Consider the following 17,413-nt stretch of genomic DNA (forward strand, 5'->3'; position numbering starts at 1 on the left):
ACTCCGGTGGAAAACATTCTTTTTTTTAAAATCAACTGGTGCCAGAAAGTTAAAGAGATTTGTAAATGACTTCTATTTAAAAATCTTAATCCTTCCAGTACTTATCAGCTGCTATATGTTTCACAGGAAGGTATTTCCTTTTTAAATTTCCTTTTTGTCTGACCACAGTGCTCTCTGCTGACACCTCTGTCCATTTTAAAAACTGTCCAGAGCAGGAGAGGTTTTCTATGGGTATTTGCTCCTACTCTGGACAGTTCCTAAAATGGACAGATGTGTCAGCAGAGAGAACTGTGGTCAGATAGAAAGGCAATAAAAATAAAAATAAAGAACTTCCTGTGGAGCATACAGCAGCTGATAAGTACTGGAAAGATTAAGATTTTTAAATAGAAGCAATTTACAAATCTGTATAAATTTCTGGCACCAGTTGATTAAAAAAAAAAAAATTCCCAAAGGAGTACCCCTTTAAGGGTCTATTCACACGTACAGTATTCTGCGCAGATTTGATGCGCAGGATTTCAAGTCATTCTGTTTACATTGAAATCTGCAGCAGAGGTTTCCGAGACTGGAGCTGCAGCCCCGCATAAAATGGGGGTGCTGCAAGGAGATTGCGGGGGTCCCAGCCCCTGCGATCAGACATCAAATCCCCTATCCAAAGGATAGGGAATAAGAGGTCTTTGGCCGGAATACCCCTTTAAGACCTGGATGCCGCTCCAGTCCTAGATTTGTACTTTTCAGGAATTCCTCACATATGCTTTTCATAATGCCCCTGAGTCACGCTACAATTATCACACCGCCAGGTGCCATTAAGCTTGTTACTAGCAGAACGTCAACCCAAGACGCCGTCTCCAGCATCTACAAGAGCTGAGCTCATCCTTAATTAACGGAAGACGACCATTCATTCCTAATTGACATCTGCTACGAGATACGATCAGAGGCTCCGTGTATCCAGGACTCTGCTGCCCTCTACTGGTTTTGCATTTGGCACAAAGGACACTGAAAAGATGGTTTTCAACCTGCTGAAGGGTAGGTTCAATTTAAGAAGGGGAACAGCGAGATTACATCATTATAAGCAGGACAGCAGTCTGATGACATCATTATAAGCAGGACAGCAGTCTGATGACATCATTATAACCAGGACAGCAGTCTGATGACATCATTATAAGCAGGATAGCAGTCTGATGACATCATTATAAGCAGGACAGCAGTCTGATGACATCATTATAAGCAGGAAAGCAGTCTGAGGTCATCATTATAAGCAGGACAGCAGTCTGAGGACATCATTATAAGCAGGACAAGTCTGATGACATCATTATAAGCAGGACAACTGTCTGATGACATCATTATAAGCAGGACAGCAGTCTGAGGTCATCATTATAAGCAGGACAGCAGTCTGAGGACATAATTATAAGCAGGACAACAATCTGAGGACATCATTATAAGCAGGGCAGCAGTCTGATGACATCATTATAAGCAGGACAGCAGTCTGATGACATCATTATAAGCAGGACAGCAGTCTGAGGTCATCATTATAACCAGGACAGCAGTCTGATGACATCATTATAAGCAGGACAGCAGTCTGAGGTCATCATTATAACCAGGACAGCAGTCTGATGACATCATTATAAGCAGGACAGCAGTCTGATGACATCATTATAAGCAGGACAGCAGTCTGATGACATCATTATATGCAAGGAAGCAGTTTGATAGCATTATATAGTGATGATATCATTATATAGTAAGAAGCAGTGTGTTGATGTCACTATAGGCAGAAAATCCATTTTAATGATGTCATTATGAACAGGGCACAGTTTTGATGATGTCACTATAGGCAATAAAGCAGTTTGGTGATTGGGTTGTAAGTTATTATTAGCAGAGCCCTCCCCCCCCCCCCCTCCCCTCCCTTTCTATTGTGTGAATTGTTTATTATTTTTTCATATATAACGTCTAATTTCATCTACATGTTCCTTGAGTTAAGTGCGGCAAAATAAGCTGCCTCCATTTGAACAATTTTATTATTAATATAATTTATATTATTAGTCAGGGGAGAAGATTTGTGAATATCACTGTAAGGCCTTGTTCACATCACAGCTAAAGGGAGCGCAACACGAAAAGACGGGAGTTAAGCGGAGAAAAAAATACTGCATGTTCCGTATTTTTGGATGATAACACTATACACAGGAAAATGTCACTCTCAGTCGGAAAGCAGTCTGATGATGTCACTATACACAGGAAAGTAGTCTGATGATGTCACTATACAAAGGAAAGTAGTCTGATGAAGTCACTATACACAGGAAAGCAGTCTGATGATGTCACTATACACAGGAAAGCAGTCTGATGATGTCACTATACACAGGAAAGTAGTCTGATGATGTCACTATACACAGGAAAGCAGTCTGATGATGTCACTATACAAAGGAAAGTAGTCTGATGATGTCACTATACACAGGAAAGCAGTCTGATGATGTCACTATACACAGGAAAGCAGTCTGATGATGTCACTATACACAGGAAAGTAGTCTGATGATGTCACTATACACAGGAAAGCAGTCTGATGATGTCACTATACACAGGAAAGTAGTCTGATGATGTCACTATACACAGGAAAGTAGTCTGATGATGTCACTATACACAGGAAAGTAGTCTGATGATGTCACTATACACAGGAAAGTAGTCAGTTTGAAAAGCAGTCTGATTATGTCATTATACACAGAAAAGCAGTTTGATGATGTCACTCTTAGTCGGAAAGCAGTTTGATGATGCCACTATAAACAGAAAAGCAGTTTGATGATGTCATTCTAAACAGGAAAGCAGTTGGATGATGTCACTCTCAGTCGGAAAGCAGTTTGATGATGTCACTATAAACAGTAAAGCAGTTTGATGATGTCATTCTAAACAGGAAAGCAGTTGGATGATGTCACTCTCAGTCGGAAAGCAGTTTGATGATGTCACTATAAATAGTAAAGCAGTTTGATGATGTCACTATCAGTTGGAAAGCAGTTAATGATGTCACTATAAACAGTAAAGCAGTTTGATGATGTCACTATAAACAGTAAAGCAGTTTGATGATGTCACTATAAACAGTAAAGCAGTTTGATGATGTCACTATAAACAGTAAAGCAGTTTAAAAGACTATTATAATAATTATTATTATTATTATTTGTCAGGAAAGTGGCTCTGGTGATGTCACTATAAAGCAAAGAAACCATTTTGATGATATCCCCATAAACAGGAAAGCAGTTCTGATGATGTCACTACAAGCATGGTATGTCATCATAAGTAGGAAATCACTGCTCACTAGTGGACACCAGTCAGTGTCAGACTTCCCCCATACAGTCCGGCCTTACTGACCAGCTGGCCATAATTTATTCACGAGCTGAGCCAGGTCTGCGCGGCCAAACCTGGCGTGATCCGAAAAAAGATTAGACCCACGCAGACAGTTCATTTACATTCTGCCAGTAAAGCTACAACCTGGCAGATTAAGACGAGCGCTCACCGGTGGGGACATCATCCGGGCCAATGGCTCCAGACAAGCTATGTCTGTTTATAACTCTGCATATACAGAAAAGGCCGAAGTCTAATCAAGCCTATATGCCAGTGTTTCCCAACCAGGGTGTCTCCAGCTGTTGCAAAACTACAACTCCCAGCATGCTCAGACAGCCAACAGCTGTCCGGGCATGCTGGGAGTTGTAGTTTTGCAACAGCTGGGAGGTCGACAGTTTGGAAAGCACTGGTCTAGACTGTCTCGGTATGCCAGGAGTCGTAGTTTTGCAACAGCTGGAGGCACACTGTATACAACACTGTATGTACGGGTGCATGCACACTATGTTTCTTAAGATACAGGACCGTATAAGGCTGGGGAGAGGGGGGCGGAGAGTCGAAGACGGGGCAACCGCACGCTGCCGTATGTGGTCCCGTATCTAATGTATTTCAATGAGTGACCGGAGTGAAACGCTGCCTCCGGTCGGCTCCGTTTTGGCCTGTATACGGTTTCCCGACCGGACCTACAAACGTAGTCAACAGCGTTTTTAGGTCCGGTCTGGAAACCGTATACGGGGCAAAACGGAGCCAACCGGAGGCAGCGTTTCACTCCGGTCGCTCATTGAAATACATTAGATACGGGACCGCATACGGCCGCCCCCGACTCTCCGCCCCCCTCTCCCCAGCCGTATACAGTCCGGTATCTTAAGGAACGTAGTGTGCATGCACCCTAACTGTTACTGTGTGAAATTCAACATGTATTGCACATTACTTCGTAAATTTGCGCAAACGACAGGAAGCCTCTGGATAGTGCAAAAAATATGCACACACAAATTTGGCGCACGAACCGCCGCATCTGCAAACCACGTTCCCCCTGAAAGCACACAACAAGGAATAGTGTAGGAAAGTGCTTGAGCTTTTCACCTTTTTTGCACTATCCAGGGACCTCCTGTCATTTGCGCAAATTTATGAAGTGACATTGCAAAACTACAACTAGAGCGGCGATCTCTCCACCGGGAGCACCACAGTGCTCACTGTGTCCTATCTCCAGACCAGGCATAAGGTAAAACTCTTCTGAATTTGAATAGTTGGTCTTGTTAACAGCAATGGGGAGAATTAATGTTTGCGCTGGGAATTAATGCGTTTGCCCCTACATTGTTTGTTTATTTTAGGCACCGTCAGCCTGGTCGGATATTCAAGTCCCCCTATACTACGGGTACCCGGACCCTGAAATGTTGGGTATCGTGAGTACCTTGGGGGGTATTTGAATGATTAAAATTAGTGTCTAACCATAACTTTCTTATGCATGTGAGAAAAATATATTGCAATGTCCCATCACCAAGGGCATATTTAGAAACCGGTTGACATTCGGAGAGATCACGGTGTTTTTGTTATAATTCTATTTTTTGTAGAACAGTGACAACAGAGACTGCTTCATTTGCGCTTGATGCACCTATGTGGAATAGTGCATCCGCAACTAATCATTGGACCTGAATTAATAGTTGTGGATTCATTCCCATAAACATGTATTTATTCATGTTTTGATTTACCTTATGGATATTTTAAGCTATACCATCTCCAAGTATTTCCCCTGATGACTCTGCTGACATAAGCAGAAGAAACGCGTAGGGAATCTAGTGGCATATAAAGGGAAGTCTAGGGTCAGGTTCCTGTGTGGGGCCGCCCTTCTAAGGGCAATGCAACACTTGCCAAGAAGGGAGGTCTAGGGTGAGTGATAGGGTGAGTTTAGAGACAGGACATTTCCTGATGGTCCTTACTCACTGCCTATCCCCACACATATCTGTACCCATATCTAATTTGTGTTCACACTTCACCTTGAGTTTGATCAGCACGTAATTTAATTTAATATTATTTTGTGTATTCGGTCCAAGGCCTTTTTTAAAGTCAAATTTCATGATTTATGCATTTCCTCAATAGAGATTGTGTTTAAGGTCAGAACGTCGACATTTATACACTTCTGATGCCTATTCCTTTAAACATATTACAAGGCCCATATGAGTTAACTAACAGCCAAGATGGCGGCCTCTGCCTGGTAGCTATTTGGAAGCTTGGAGTGTATTGTCATCGTTTACCGGCCAAGAAATATTCTGAAGCGCGATTATACCGCCAATGAAGGAGGATTATGACAATCAAGTACGGTATTTACACGAACAAGAGCGCTGGCTGTCAGACACATTATCCCAATAATTGGAGAAGTAACAGCAATAACTGCTATAAAAAGGCCTTAAGACAGTGTTTTCTAACCAGCGTGCCTCCAGCTGTTGCAAAACTACAACTCCCAGCATGCCCGGACAGCCTTTGGCTGTCCGGGCATGCTGGGAGTAGTAGTTCTGCAACAGCTGGAGGCATATTGGTTGGGAAATACTGCCTTAAGACCATTTAAAGTCTGTAAGCACCAATGCGATTTTGAAGATTTTTTTTTGTTTAGGTTCGATAAGGTTTGTCAAAGATTTGATATATATATATATATTTTTTTTTAAATAAAATAAAAGCGCCACACCAGTCCATAGGTTGTGTCTGGTATTGCAGCTCAACTCTATTAAAGTGCATAGGGCTGACTTGCAATATCATGTGCAACCTGTGTGCAAGCGTGGCACTGTTTTTGGAAGAAGGCAGCCATGTTTTTTTTTTTTTATAACTTCTGGACAACCACCTTTAGGGTACGTTCACACGAGCGGCAATACGCCGCTACAAGCAGACACACTGCTATGTGCGAGTCGCAGCAAGCATGTGCAGTCTACTCGCACATCGCAGCTGCTCTCTGCCTAGCTCATGGAGCAGGGGGAGCGGCCGCGATGTGTCCGAGTACACCGCGCATGCGCGGCGACTCGCACATCGCTTCAGTGTGTCTGTTCGTAGCGGCGTATTGCTGCTCCGAGCAGGCACCTGTAAAGCCACCATGCAGCGGTCCTTCAGCGGCGGATCTGCAGCGTAAAATACGCTGTGAGTCCACTCGTGTGAACGTACCCTTAAATATTAGATGATAACTAAATGTGGATATAAGATGTGGTGGAACAAAGAGTCCTAATGTAAAAGGAAACTCCAAGGTCCAGCGCTGAGCGCTATTCTTCTCCCTGGGAAAGGAAGTGCAGTTAGCAACAGCAGCCATAATTGTGTATGACAGCGCCAGCCAACAGGATAGCGAAAACTAACATGGTCTCCCACAATCTGCAAATCTCCGAATCTGCAAATGGGAGATGTTTTTTATGAAGTTCCCCTTTAGGGCCTTGTTCACATCTGCTTTAGTGGATCCATTCTGGGCCAGAAAACATGACCGTATAGTCCGTTGCACAATGAACACAAACTCAGGCTATGTTTTCACATCAGAATTTGCGTGCAAAATTCCATGGAGTCAATTCCACCGAAATTGAATGGCCATTATGTTCAATGGGGTTCCGCTGTGTAAATGTGTAAATACACAGCGGAATTTCTGTGACGAACATTCTGCTGCAGAGATTCTGCAAATTTTTTTACACAGCTCTATAAATAGGCACTCTCATTAAAAAAAAAATTGCTATTGCACTCCTTATGGTAAATAAAAAAATCTTTCTAATGTACTTTAAAAAAAAATTAAAAAAAAAAAGCTGTCACTAGGTGTCACCTACTTGTCCACAGCACATTTTCACCATAGGAAATGCTGAGGTGTGTGTGTGTGGGGGGGGGGGGGATGCAGTCCTAGATAATCATAGCTCATCTCACACTGAACTGCTCTAGGCTGTGTGTAGCAGAGTGAGGGAGGAAGTTCTCCCCTGCATGGCTTCAGATGATGTCACTCCTGCTGGGGGAACGCCCCTTCCCAGTCTGTGAATCTGATTAAGACTGAGCAGAAAATACAGAACAGTATGAAGGTAGAAAACTAACAAATAATAAAAAATAAAGGCCGGGGGTGGTTTATCATGATGGGGGCAGTGACCTGGGAGGATTATAACATTTAACAAGATCATGACAGGTACTCTTTAAATTTAGCAGAATTGCCGGCAGAACCCCACTGAATTCAGTGGGACATTGAATTCTGTGTTTTGAGCACACAGGAATTCTGCTTTGCGTAACGGGATTTGAGCAAAATTGCTGATTTTCAGTCAAGCGAACATAGCTTTATCCTGACCAATCCACTTGACTCTAAGGTTCGTTCACCCGGGGGGTTGTATAGTGAGTTTCCTGCTGCAGGTTTAAGCTGCAGACGGTTTTCTGCAGAGGAACATTGACTTCCATGGGGAAACTCGCATTAACTTCCATGGGGAAACTTGCAGTGGATCCCGCCCGTGTGAAGGGTATGCTCACCAAAATTCCCTCAAGAATCTGTGATCTACTTGCATGGAGCAGAAATTACATGGATTTGGTGCTTATGTCTGCGGTCTCATTGACAGACGCCGCTGCTCTGGCGGATTCTGGAATCCAATTCCTGGTCGGAAGTTCCACAGAGCAGCAGAATCCCATTGAAATCAATGGCAGGGTGCTTCCAGCGTAATTCACGCTGAATTCCCATAGTGTGAGCAGGATCATTTATTTATTTTGCAGGATCAGACTGGACAAAAAAAAAAAAAATGACAGCTTGCAGCATTATTTTGTTTACTCAGGTCCTGCTAATTAAAGGGGTACTCCACAGGAAAACTTTTTTTTATATTAGCTGGTGCCAGAAAGTGAAACAGATTTGCAAATTACTTCTATTAATAAATCTTAATCCTTCCAGTACTTTTCAGCTGCTATATTCTCCACAGGAATTTCTTTTCTTTTTGAATTTCCTTTCTGTCTGACCACAGTGCTCTCTGCTGACACCTCTGTCCATGTCAGGAACTGACCAGAGCGGAATAGGTTTCCTATGGGGATTTGTTCCTATTCTGGACAGTTCCTAAAATGGACAGAGTTGTCAGCAGAGAGCACTGTGGTCAAACAGAAAGGAAATTCAAAAAGAAAAGAACTTCCTGTGGAGAATACAGCAGCTAATAAGTACTGGAAGGATTAAGATTTTTCAATAGAAGTAATTTACAAATCCGTTTAACTTTCTGGCCCCAGTTGATTTTAAAAAAAAAATGTTTTCCAGTGGAGTACCCCTTTAAACAGATTCTGCAACGGAGATGTGAACATGACCAAAGGGTATATTTACACGGCGGAATTTCTGTTTGCGGAATTCTGCCTCAAATTAAAGCCCATAGACTTTTTATGGGATTCCGCTCTCCCATTCACACTTCTGAAAGTCCGCAAGCGGACTTTCAGAAGTGTGAATGGGAGTGCGGAATCCCATAGAAAGTCTATGGGCTTAAATTTGAGGCCGAATTTCGCAAACAGAATACCGCAAGTGGAAATTCCGACATGTGAATAGACCCTAAGGCTAGGTTCAGACTACGGAATCTCCGGGCAGTGCGGCCAGCGCCGGCAGAATCAGTCGGTGCTATGGACCGCGCGGACACTGCAGTCTCCAATAGACTGCAATGTGTTCCGCGCGGATTTCCGCCTGAAGAAAGAGCTACCCCTTTTTTCAGGCGGAAATTTCTAAGCGGATTTTCCCTTCACAAATTCCGCTTCACAAATTCCTAAGTGTGAATGGAAACCCATTCACTACACTATCCATTTTAGCAAGCGCAATTCTGCTTTGAAATTGCAGGCGGAAATTCCGTAGTGTGAACCTAGCCTAAGGATAAAGTAAAGATATTACACCCCAATGATGACATCACCAGGCACTGTTTATACTAATATATGACACATTGCAATACACTGCCTGATACCAGCTATGAATCCTATTCATATGAAAAGAGGAAGTAATAAAGATTCCTTCTCCCAAACTGCAGAAAACTTCCTGTCCACAAGAGTCTGACGTTCCTATAAGCCAATGGTATCACTTCAGAACGATGAGATGATTGCAGAATATAAAATGCAAAAAAAACTAAAACCTATACATTACAGCAGGTGTTTGCAATGCATCCTACCTGAATATCAAGCATCATCATTATATATGGTCCTTCATCCTCTCTCCTTGGTCATAAAATCCTTTCTACGGTGCGGTAGATCTGAGGTGGTTAGAGGGTTCCTCAGTGTGGGTTGCCCCCCACCCCAGGAAGGTCACGGTCCAGAGAGCGGCACAGATTACTGTCCTGTCAACCAATGAGCCATGTTGTGTTGGAGAGTCAATCAATCCTAAAGCACTGGAGGCCTTCAGAAATGGGCACCTTGAATGGACTATCCAACTGGAGCAGGTGTCAGCGGTGACCCTAGTCTTGGAACCATATCATCAATCAACCAATGGTGGTAAAAGCAAAAGAGAAGAAGAAGAATCGTGGAGGAGAATGTAGAAATTTAAAGGGACAGGCGTCTGCATCCTGTATCCGGTACCGATGCGCTGGAAAAAGGGACAGGTTGTTAAATGTAATATGCCAATGGATAATAAAAGGATTTTTACGGGAAAAACATTAGGGTCTTCCTCGTCATCTTCATTCTGTTCTCGAAATCCATTGTGCTTCTTTCCTTCATTGATTCGGCCAAGTCTATCTGGAAGAGAAGAGGTTAGTGGTCTGAGGGCTGCTGTCCTTGTCTCACCTTAGGGAGTTAAGGAGGGGTCTCCATGAAAAGGGGGGGGGGGGTAGTAACACGCAATCAATGTTTCCTATTGAGGACGAATGACCTGTGTGATCTTATTAGGGTGTCAGTCTCCTGCAGCTTCCTTCTTGAGTGTGGTGCTGGCAGATGAGAAGGAGGAGGAGGGGGAAGGAGGTGCCTGGCAGGCACGGAGTCTTCTTTAAGATGTCCTGGTGTTGCTTGTGACAGACAAGGACAGAGGAGGAATGTGGGTTCCCTGGTCATAGGGAGACACATTGCTCTGTAGCTACAAAGGCCATGGAAGCAGGGAGGAGAGAAGAAGAGAGAGAGCGAAAGAAAAAGAAGGGAGGAGGGAAGAGAGAGAGAGAGAGAGCGATTGCTAGCGACCAATTACTGAACAACAACCACACACTGCAAATGCTGAGAGACACAGAAGCAGATTTTCTGTTACAAAATATTCCGATTTATGGACCTGGAAACAATGTTACCATTCCGGACGATGCGGAAGGGAAAATATGAGGAAATAATGGTTTATAGCTGTGCACTTAATACCAGCTGGTGTGACAGTATGGGAAGGGCAGGCACAAGGGAGTGCCCTATTTAATTGCCTGTATTAAATGTCCCTTCTCTCCCCCCCCCCCCCCCTGCTTCTTCAATAAACCAGCCATCTATGGTATTAACCCCCTCCCTTCACGTAAAGGGGGGGGGGGGGGTCCTGGTATTAAGTCCCCAGAGAGCCATGTTGCATTCAGAAGCTGATGACTCTCCTACAGTAATACTGATAGGAAAGGATACGCTTGAGCTGTCTCTATGGTGTAATACATATCTCTGCATATTATTTCATTAGCCAATGGTGATGCCAATGAGGTACGAGGCGCTGGGTGCTATATACCTGTCCATCTGTAACAGTGTTTCCCAGGGTGCATGCTGGGAATTGTAGTTTTGCAACAGCTGGAGGCACCCTGTTTGGAAAACACTGCCTTACATGCTGGATCTGTTGGCTTTCTGTTATGGTGTCTAGCATTCTACCAATGCATACTATGCTGCAAAACTACAATTCCCAGCATGCCACGACAGCCTTTCACTGTCTGGGCATGCTGGGAGTTGTATTTTTGCAACAGCTGGAGGCACCTGTTTGGAAAACACTGCTTACATGCTGGATCTGTTGGCTTTCTGTTATGGTGTCTAGCATTCTACCAATGCATCCTAAGCTGCATAACTACAATTCCCAACATGCCCGGACAGACTTTGACTGTCCGGGCATGCTGGGAGTTGTCGTTTTGCAACAGCTGGAGGAACCCTGTTTGGGAAACACCGCCTTACATGCTGGATCTGTTGGCTTTCTGTTATGGAGTCTAGCATTCTACCAATGCATACTATACTGCAAAGGGCATGCTGGGAGTTGTAGTTTTGCAACAGCTGGAGGTATCTTGCTTGGAAACACTGCCTTACACGCTGGATCTGTTGGCTTTCTGTTATGGTCTCTAGCATTCTACCAATGCATACTAAGCGGCAAAACTACAATTCCCAGCATGCCCAGACAGCCTTTCACTGTCTGGGCATGCTGGGAGTAGTAGTTTTGCAACAGCTGGAGGAACCCTGTTTGTCAAACACCGCCTTACATGCTGGATCTGTTGGCTTTCTGTTATGGTGTCTAGCATTCTACCAATGCATACTATGCTGCAAAACTACAATTCCCAGCATGCCCCGACAGCCTTTCACTGTCTGGGCATGCTGGGAGTTGTATTTTTGCAACAGCTGGAGGCACCCTGTTTGGAAAACACTGCCTTACATGCTGGATCTGTTGGCTTTTTGTTATGGTGTCTAGCATTCTACCAATGCATACTATGATGCAAAACTACAATTCCCAGCATGCCCGGACAGCCATTGACTGTCCGGGCATGCTGGGAGTTGTCGTTTTGCAACAGCTGGAGGAACCCTGTTTGGGAAACACCGCCTTACATGCTGGATCTGTTGGCTTTCTGTTATGGAGTCTAGCATTCTACCAATGCATACTATACTGCAAAGGGCATGCTGGGAGTTGTAGTTTTGCAATAGCTGGAGGCACCCTGGTTGGAAAACACTGGTCTATAACACGGCTCCTAACCCAGTACAAGAATACCTTGTAATAGTAGTGCGGGCTTCCATACCTTTACAAGTGGATGAATAGTAATTATTGGATGAATAATAATAATAATAATTATTATTATTATTTTACTAATTCAATGTATTTGCTAATTTATAGCCTGATTATAATAAACATTAATATACAGGTACAGGGATATAGAGCAAATCAAAGGACGGGTATTCTGCTAAAATACAAGGTAAATGCAGCAACAACCCACACACACCAGCCCCAGGGGTCAATGACCGTCTGTCAGGGGCTCAGATTACCCCACCTCCTGCCCCAGATCCAGACAAGCAATATTCCGAAACCTAAGAGCGACCATATGTGTGTATTCTAAGCCACATCACTGATGTGTTACCGACTGCAACCCCCAAGATCAAATGGAGCCCAAGAAAAAACTGTTATCTGTATAATACTAAATCTACTAATCAGATCCTGAGATTTAACTTCTTCTATCTGTACATAGGGGGCAGTATTATAGAAGTTATATTCTTGTATATAGGGGGCAGTATTATAGTAGTTATATTCTTGTATATAGGAGACAGTATTATAGTAGTTATATTCTTGTATATAGGAGCAGTATTATAGTAGTTATATTCTTGTATATATAGGAGCAGTATTATAGTAGTTATATTCTTGTATATAGGAGCAATATTATAGTTGTTATATTCTTGTATATAGGAGCAGTATTATAGTAGTTATATTCTTGTATATAGGAGCAGTATTATAGTAGTTATATTCTTGTATATAGGAGCAGTATTATAGTAGTTATATTCTTGTATATAGGGACAGTATTATAGTAGTTATATTATTGTATATAGGAGGCAGTATTATAGTAGTTATATTCTTGTATATAGGATGCAGTATTATAGTAGTTATATTCTTGTATATAGGAGCAGTATTATAGTAGTTATATTCTTGTATATAGGAGCAGTATTATAGTAGTTATAGCCTTGTATATAGGATGCAGTATTATAGTAGTTATATTCATGTATATAGGGGCAGTATTATAGTAGTTATATTCTTGTATATAGGAGCAGTATTATAGTAGTTATATTCTTGTATATAGGAGACAGTATTATAGTAGTTATATTCTTGTATATAGGAGCAGTATTATAGTAGTTATATTCTTGTATATAGGGGGCAGTATTATAGTAGTTATGTTCTTGTATATAGGAGCAGTATTATAGTAGTTATATTCTTGTATATAGGAGCAGTATTATAGTAGTTATATTCTTGTATATAGGGGGCAGTATTATAGTAGTTATGTTCTTGTATATAGGAGCAGTATTATAGTAGTTATATTCTTGTATATAGGAGCAGTATTATAGTAGTTATATTCTTGTATATAGGAGGCAGTATTATAGTAGTTATATTCTTTTATATAGGAGCAGTATTATAGTAGATATATTCTTGTATATAGGAGCAGTATTATAGTAGTTATATTCTTGCATATAGGGAGCAGTATTATAGTAGATATATTCTTGTATATAGGAGCAGTATTATAGTAGTTATATTCTTGTATATAGGAGCAGTATTATAGTAGTTATATTCTTGTATATAGGAGACAGTATTATAGTAGTTATATTCTTGTATATAGGAGCAGTATTATAGTAGTTATATTCTTGTATATAGGGGGCAGTATTATAGTAGTTATGTTCTTGTATATAGGAGCAGTATTATAGTAGTTATATTCTTGTATATAGGAGCAGTATTATAGTAGTTATATTCTTGTATATAGGAGCAGTATTATAGTAGTTATATTCTTGTATATAGGATGCAGTATTATAATAGTTATATTCTTGTATATAGGAGCAATATTATAGTTGTTATATTCTTGTATATAGGAGCAGTATTATAGTAGTTATATTCTTGTATATAGGAGCAGTATTATAGTAGTTATATTCTTGTATATAGGAGCAGTATTATAGTAGTTATATTCTTGTATATAGGGACAGTATTATAGTAGTTATATTATTGTATATAGGAGGCAGTATTATAGTAGTTATATTCTTGTATATAGGATGCAGTATTATAGTAGTTATATTCTTGTATATAGGAGCAGTATTATAGTAGTTATATTCTTGTATATAGGAGCAGTATTATAGTAGTTATAGCCTTGTATATAGGATGCAGTATTATAGTAGTTATATTCATGTATATAGGGGCAGTATTATAGTAGTTATATTCTTGTATATAGGAGCAGTATTATAGTAGTTATATTCTTGTATATAGGAGACAGTATTATAGTAGTTATATTCTTGTATATAGGAGCAGTATTATAGTAGTTATATTCTTGTATATAGGGGGCAGTATTATAGTAGTTATGTTCTTGTATATAGGAGCAGTATTATAGTAGTTATATTCTTGTATATAGGAGCAGTATTATAGTAGTTATATTCTTGTATATAGGGGGCAGTATTATAGTAGTTATGTTCTTGTATATAGGAGCAGTTGTCACGATGCCGGCTGGCAGGTAGTGGATCCTCTGTGCCAGAGAGGGATTGGCGTGGACCGTGCTAGAGGATCGGTTCTAAGTCACTACTGGTTTTCACCAGAGCCCGCCGCAAAGCGGGATGGTCTTGCTGCGGCGGTAGTGACCAGGTCGTATCCCCTAGCAACGGCTCAACCTCTCTGGCTGCTGAAGATAGGCGCGGTACAAGGGAGTAGACAGAAGCAAGGTCGGACGTAGCAGAAGGTCGGGGCAGGCAGCAAGGATCGTAGTCAGGGGCAACGGCAGAAGGTCTGGAATCACAGGCAAGGAACACACAAGGAACGCTTTCACTGGCACTAGGGCAACAAGATCCGGCGAGGGAGTGAAGGGGAAGTGAGGTGATATAGGGAAGTGCACAGGTGTAAACACTAATTGGAACCACTGCACCAATCAGCGGTGCAGTGGCCCTTTAAATCGCAAAGACCCGGCGCGCGCGCGCCCTAGGGAGCGGGGCCGCGCGCGCCGGGACAGAACTGACGGGGAGCGAGTAAGGTACGGGAGCCGGGGTGCGCATCGCGAGCGGGCGCTACCCGCATCGCGAATCGCATCCCGGCCGGAGGTGGTAACGCAGCGCCCCGGGTCCGTGGAACCGACCGGGGCGCTGCAGTGAGGGAAGTGTAGCGAGCGCTCCGGGGAGGAGCGGGGACCCGGAGCGCTCGGCGTAACAGTACCCCCCCCCTTGGGTCTCCCCCTCTTCTTGGGGCCTGAGAACCTGAGGATCAGACTTTTGTCCAGGATATTGTCCTCAGGTTCCCAGGACCTCTCTTCTGGACCACAACCCTCCCAATCCACTAAAAAAAAAGTTCTTCCCCTGACCTTTTTAGAGGCCAAAATCTCTTTGACAGAGAAGATGTCCGAGGAGCCGGAAACAGGAGTGGGAGGAACAGATTTAGGAGAAAAACGGTTGAGGATGAGAGGTTTAAGAAGAGAGACGTGAAAGGCATTAGGGATACGAAGAGAAGGAGGAAGAAGAAGTTTGTAAGAGACAGGATTAATTTGACACAAAACTTTAAAAGGACCAAGATAGCGTGGTCCCAACTTATAGCTCGGGACACGGAAACGGACATATTTAGCGGAGAGCCATACCTTGTCTCCAGGGGAAAAAATGGGAGGAGCTCTTCTTTTCTTATCTGCGAATCTCTTCATGCGAGAAGAAGCCTGTAAGAGAGAATTTTGGGTCTCTTTCCATATGGTGGAAAGATCACGAGAAATTTCATCCACAGCGGGCAGACCAGAGGGCAAGGGGGTAGGGAGGGGGGGAAGAGGGTGACGGCCGTACACCACGAAAAACGGAGATTTGGAGGAAGATTCAGAGATTCTGAAATTATACGAGAATTCGGCCCAAGGTAGAAGATCTGCCCAGTCATCCTGGCGGGAGGAAACAAAATGTCGTAAATAGTCACCCAAGATCTGGTTAATTCTCTCTACTTGTCCATTGGATTGAGGATGGTATGCAGAAGAAAAATTTAATTTAATCTTGAGTTGTTTACAGAGAGCCCTCCAGAATTTAGACACAAATTGGACGCCTCTATCCGAGACGATCTGTGTAGGCAACCCGTGAAGACGAAAAATGTGTACAAAAAATTGTTTAGCCAACTGAGGCGCTGAAGGAAGACCAGGAAGAGGGATGAAATGTGCCATTTTGGAGAATCGATCAACGACCACCCAAATAACAGTGTTGCCATGGGATGGGGGTAAGTCAGTAATAAAATCCATACCAATCAGAGACCAAGGTTGTTCGGGGACAGGTAGAGGATGAAGAAAACCAGCGGGCTTCTGGCGAGGAGTCTTATCCCGGGCACAGATAGTGCAGGCTCGCACAAAGTCCACCACATCAGTCTCTAGAGTCGGCCACCAATAGAAGCGAGAGATGAGTTGCACAGATTTCTTGATGCCCGCATGACCTGCGAGATGGGAGGAGTGACCCCATTTGAGGATCCCAAGGCGTTGGCGTGGAGAAACAAAGGTCTTTCCTGGAGGAGTTTGCCTGATGGAGGCTGGAGAAGTGGAAATCAGGCAGTCAGGAGGAATGATGTGTTGAGGAGAGAGTTCAATTTCAGAGGCATCTGAGGAACGAGAGAGAGCATCGGCCCTAATGTTTTTATCAGCAGGCCGAAAGTGAATTTCAAAATTAAATCGGGCAAAGAACAGAGACCACCTGGCCTGACGAGGATTCAGCCGTTGGGCAGACTGGAGGTAGGAGAGGTTCTTGTGATCGGTGTAAATAATAACTGGAAATCTTGATCCCTCCAGCAGATGCCTCCATTCCTCAAGTGCTAATTTAATGGCTAGAAGCTCTCGATCCCCGATGGAGTAGTTCCTCTCCGCCGGAGAGAAGGTCCTGGAAAAAAAACCACAAGTAACAGCATGCCCGGAAGAGTTTTTTTGTAGAAGGACAGCTCCAGCTCCCACTGAGGAGGCATCAACCTCCAATAGGAAGGGTTTAGATGGGTCAGGTCTGGAGAGCACGGGAGCCGAAGAAAAGGCAGACTTGAGTCGTTTAAAGGCGTCTTCCGCTTGAGGAGGCCAAGACTTGGGATCGGCATTTTTTTTTGTTAAAGCCACAATAGGAGCCACAATGGTAGAAAAATGTGGAATAAATTGCCTGTAATAATTGGCGAACCCCAAAAAACGTTGGATGGCACGGAGTCCGGAGGGGCGTGGCCAATCTAAGACGGCAGAGAGTTTATCTGGGTCCATTTGTAGTCCCTGGCCAGAGACCAAGTATCCTAGAAAAGGAAGAGATTGGCATTCAAACAGAC

At 43.0% G+C, this 17,413-nt stretch overlaps 2 protein-coding genes across 2 annotated transcripts in view; one reads left to right on the forward strand and one right to left on the reverse strand.

The window, feature by feature from the left end:
• Nucleotides 1-9,976, reverse strand: part of RALGDS (ral guanine nucleotide dissociation stimulator) — a 137,861-nt gene extending 127,885 nt beyond the window's left edge. Inside the window, exon 1 of the mRNA XM_056539397.1 lies at nt 9,423-9,976. Coding sequence (XP_056395372.1) covers nt 9,423-9,443 — 21 coding nt within the window. The 5' untranslated portion in view covers nt 9,444-9,976. The remainder of the gene's footprint in view (nt 1-9,422) is intronic.
• Nucleotides 9,895-17,413, forward strand: part of LOC130291050 (ficolin-2-like) — a 41,976-nt gene continuing 34,457 nt past the window's right edge. Inside the window, exon 1 of the mRNA XM_056539402.1 lies at nt 9,895-9,995. The gene's annotated coding sequence lies outside the window, so the exon portion shown is untranslated. The remainder of the gene's footprint in view (nt 9,996-17,413) is intronic.

The sequence above is a fragment of the Hyla sarda genome, chromosome 9 (genome assembly GCF_029499605.1).
Source record: "Hyla sarda isolate aHylSar1 chromosome 9, aHylSar1.hap1, whole genome shotgun sequence".
Lineage (NCBI taxonomy): Eukaryota > Metazoa > Chordata > Amphibia > Anura > Hylidae > Hyla > Hyla sarda.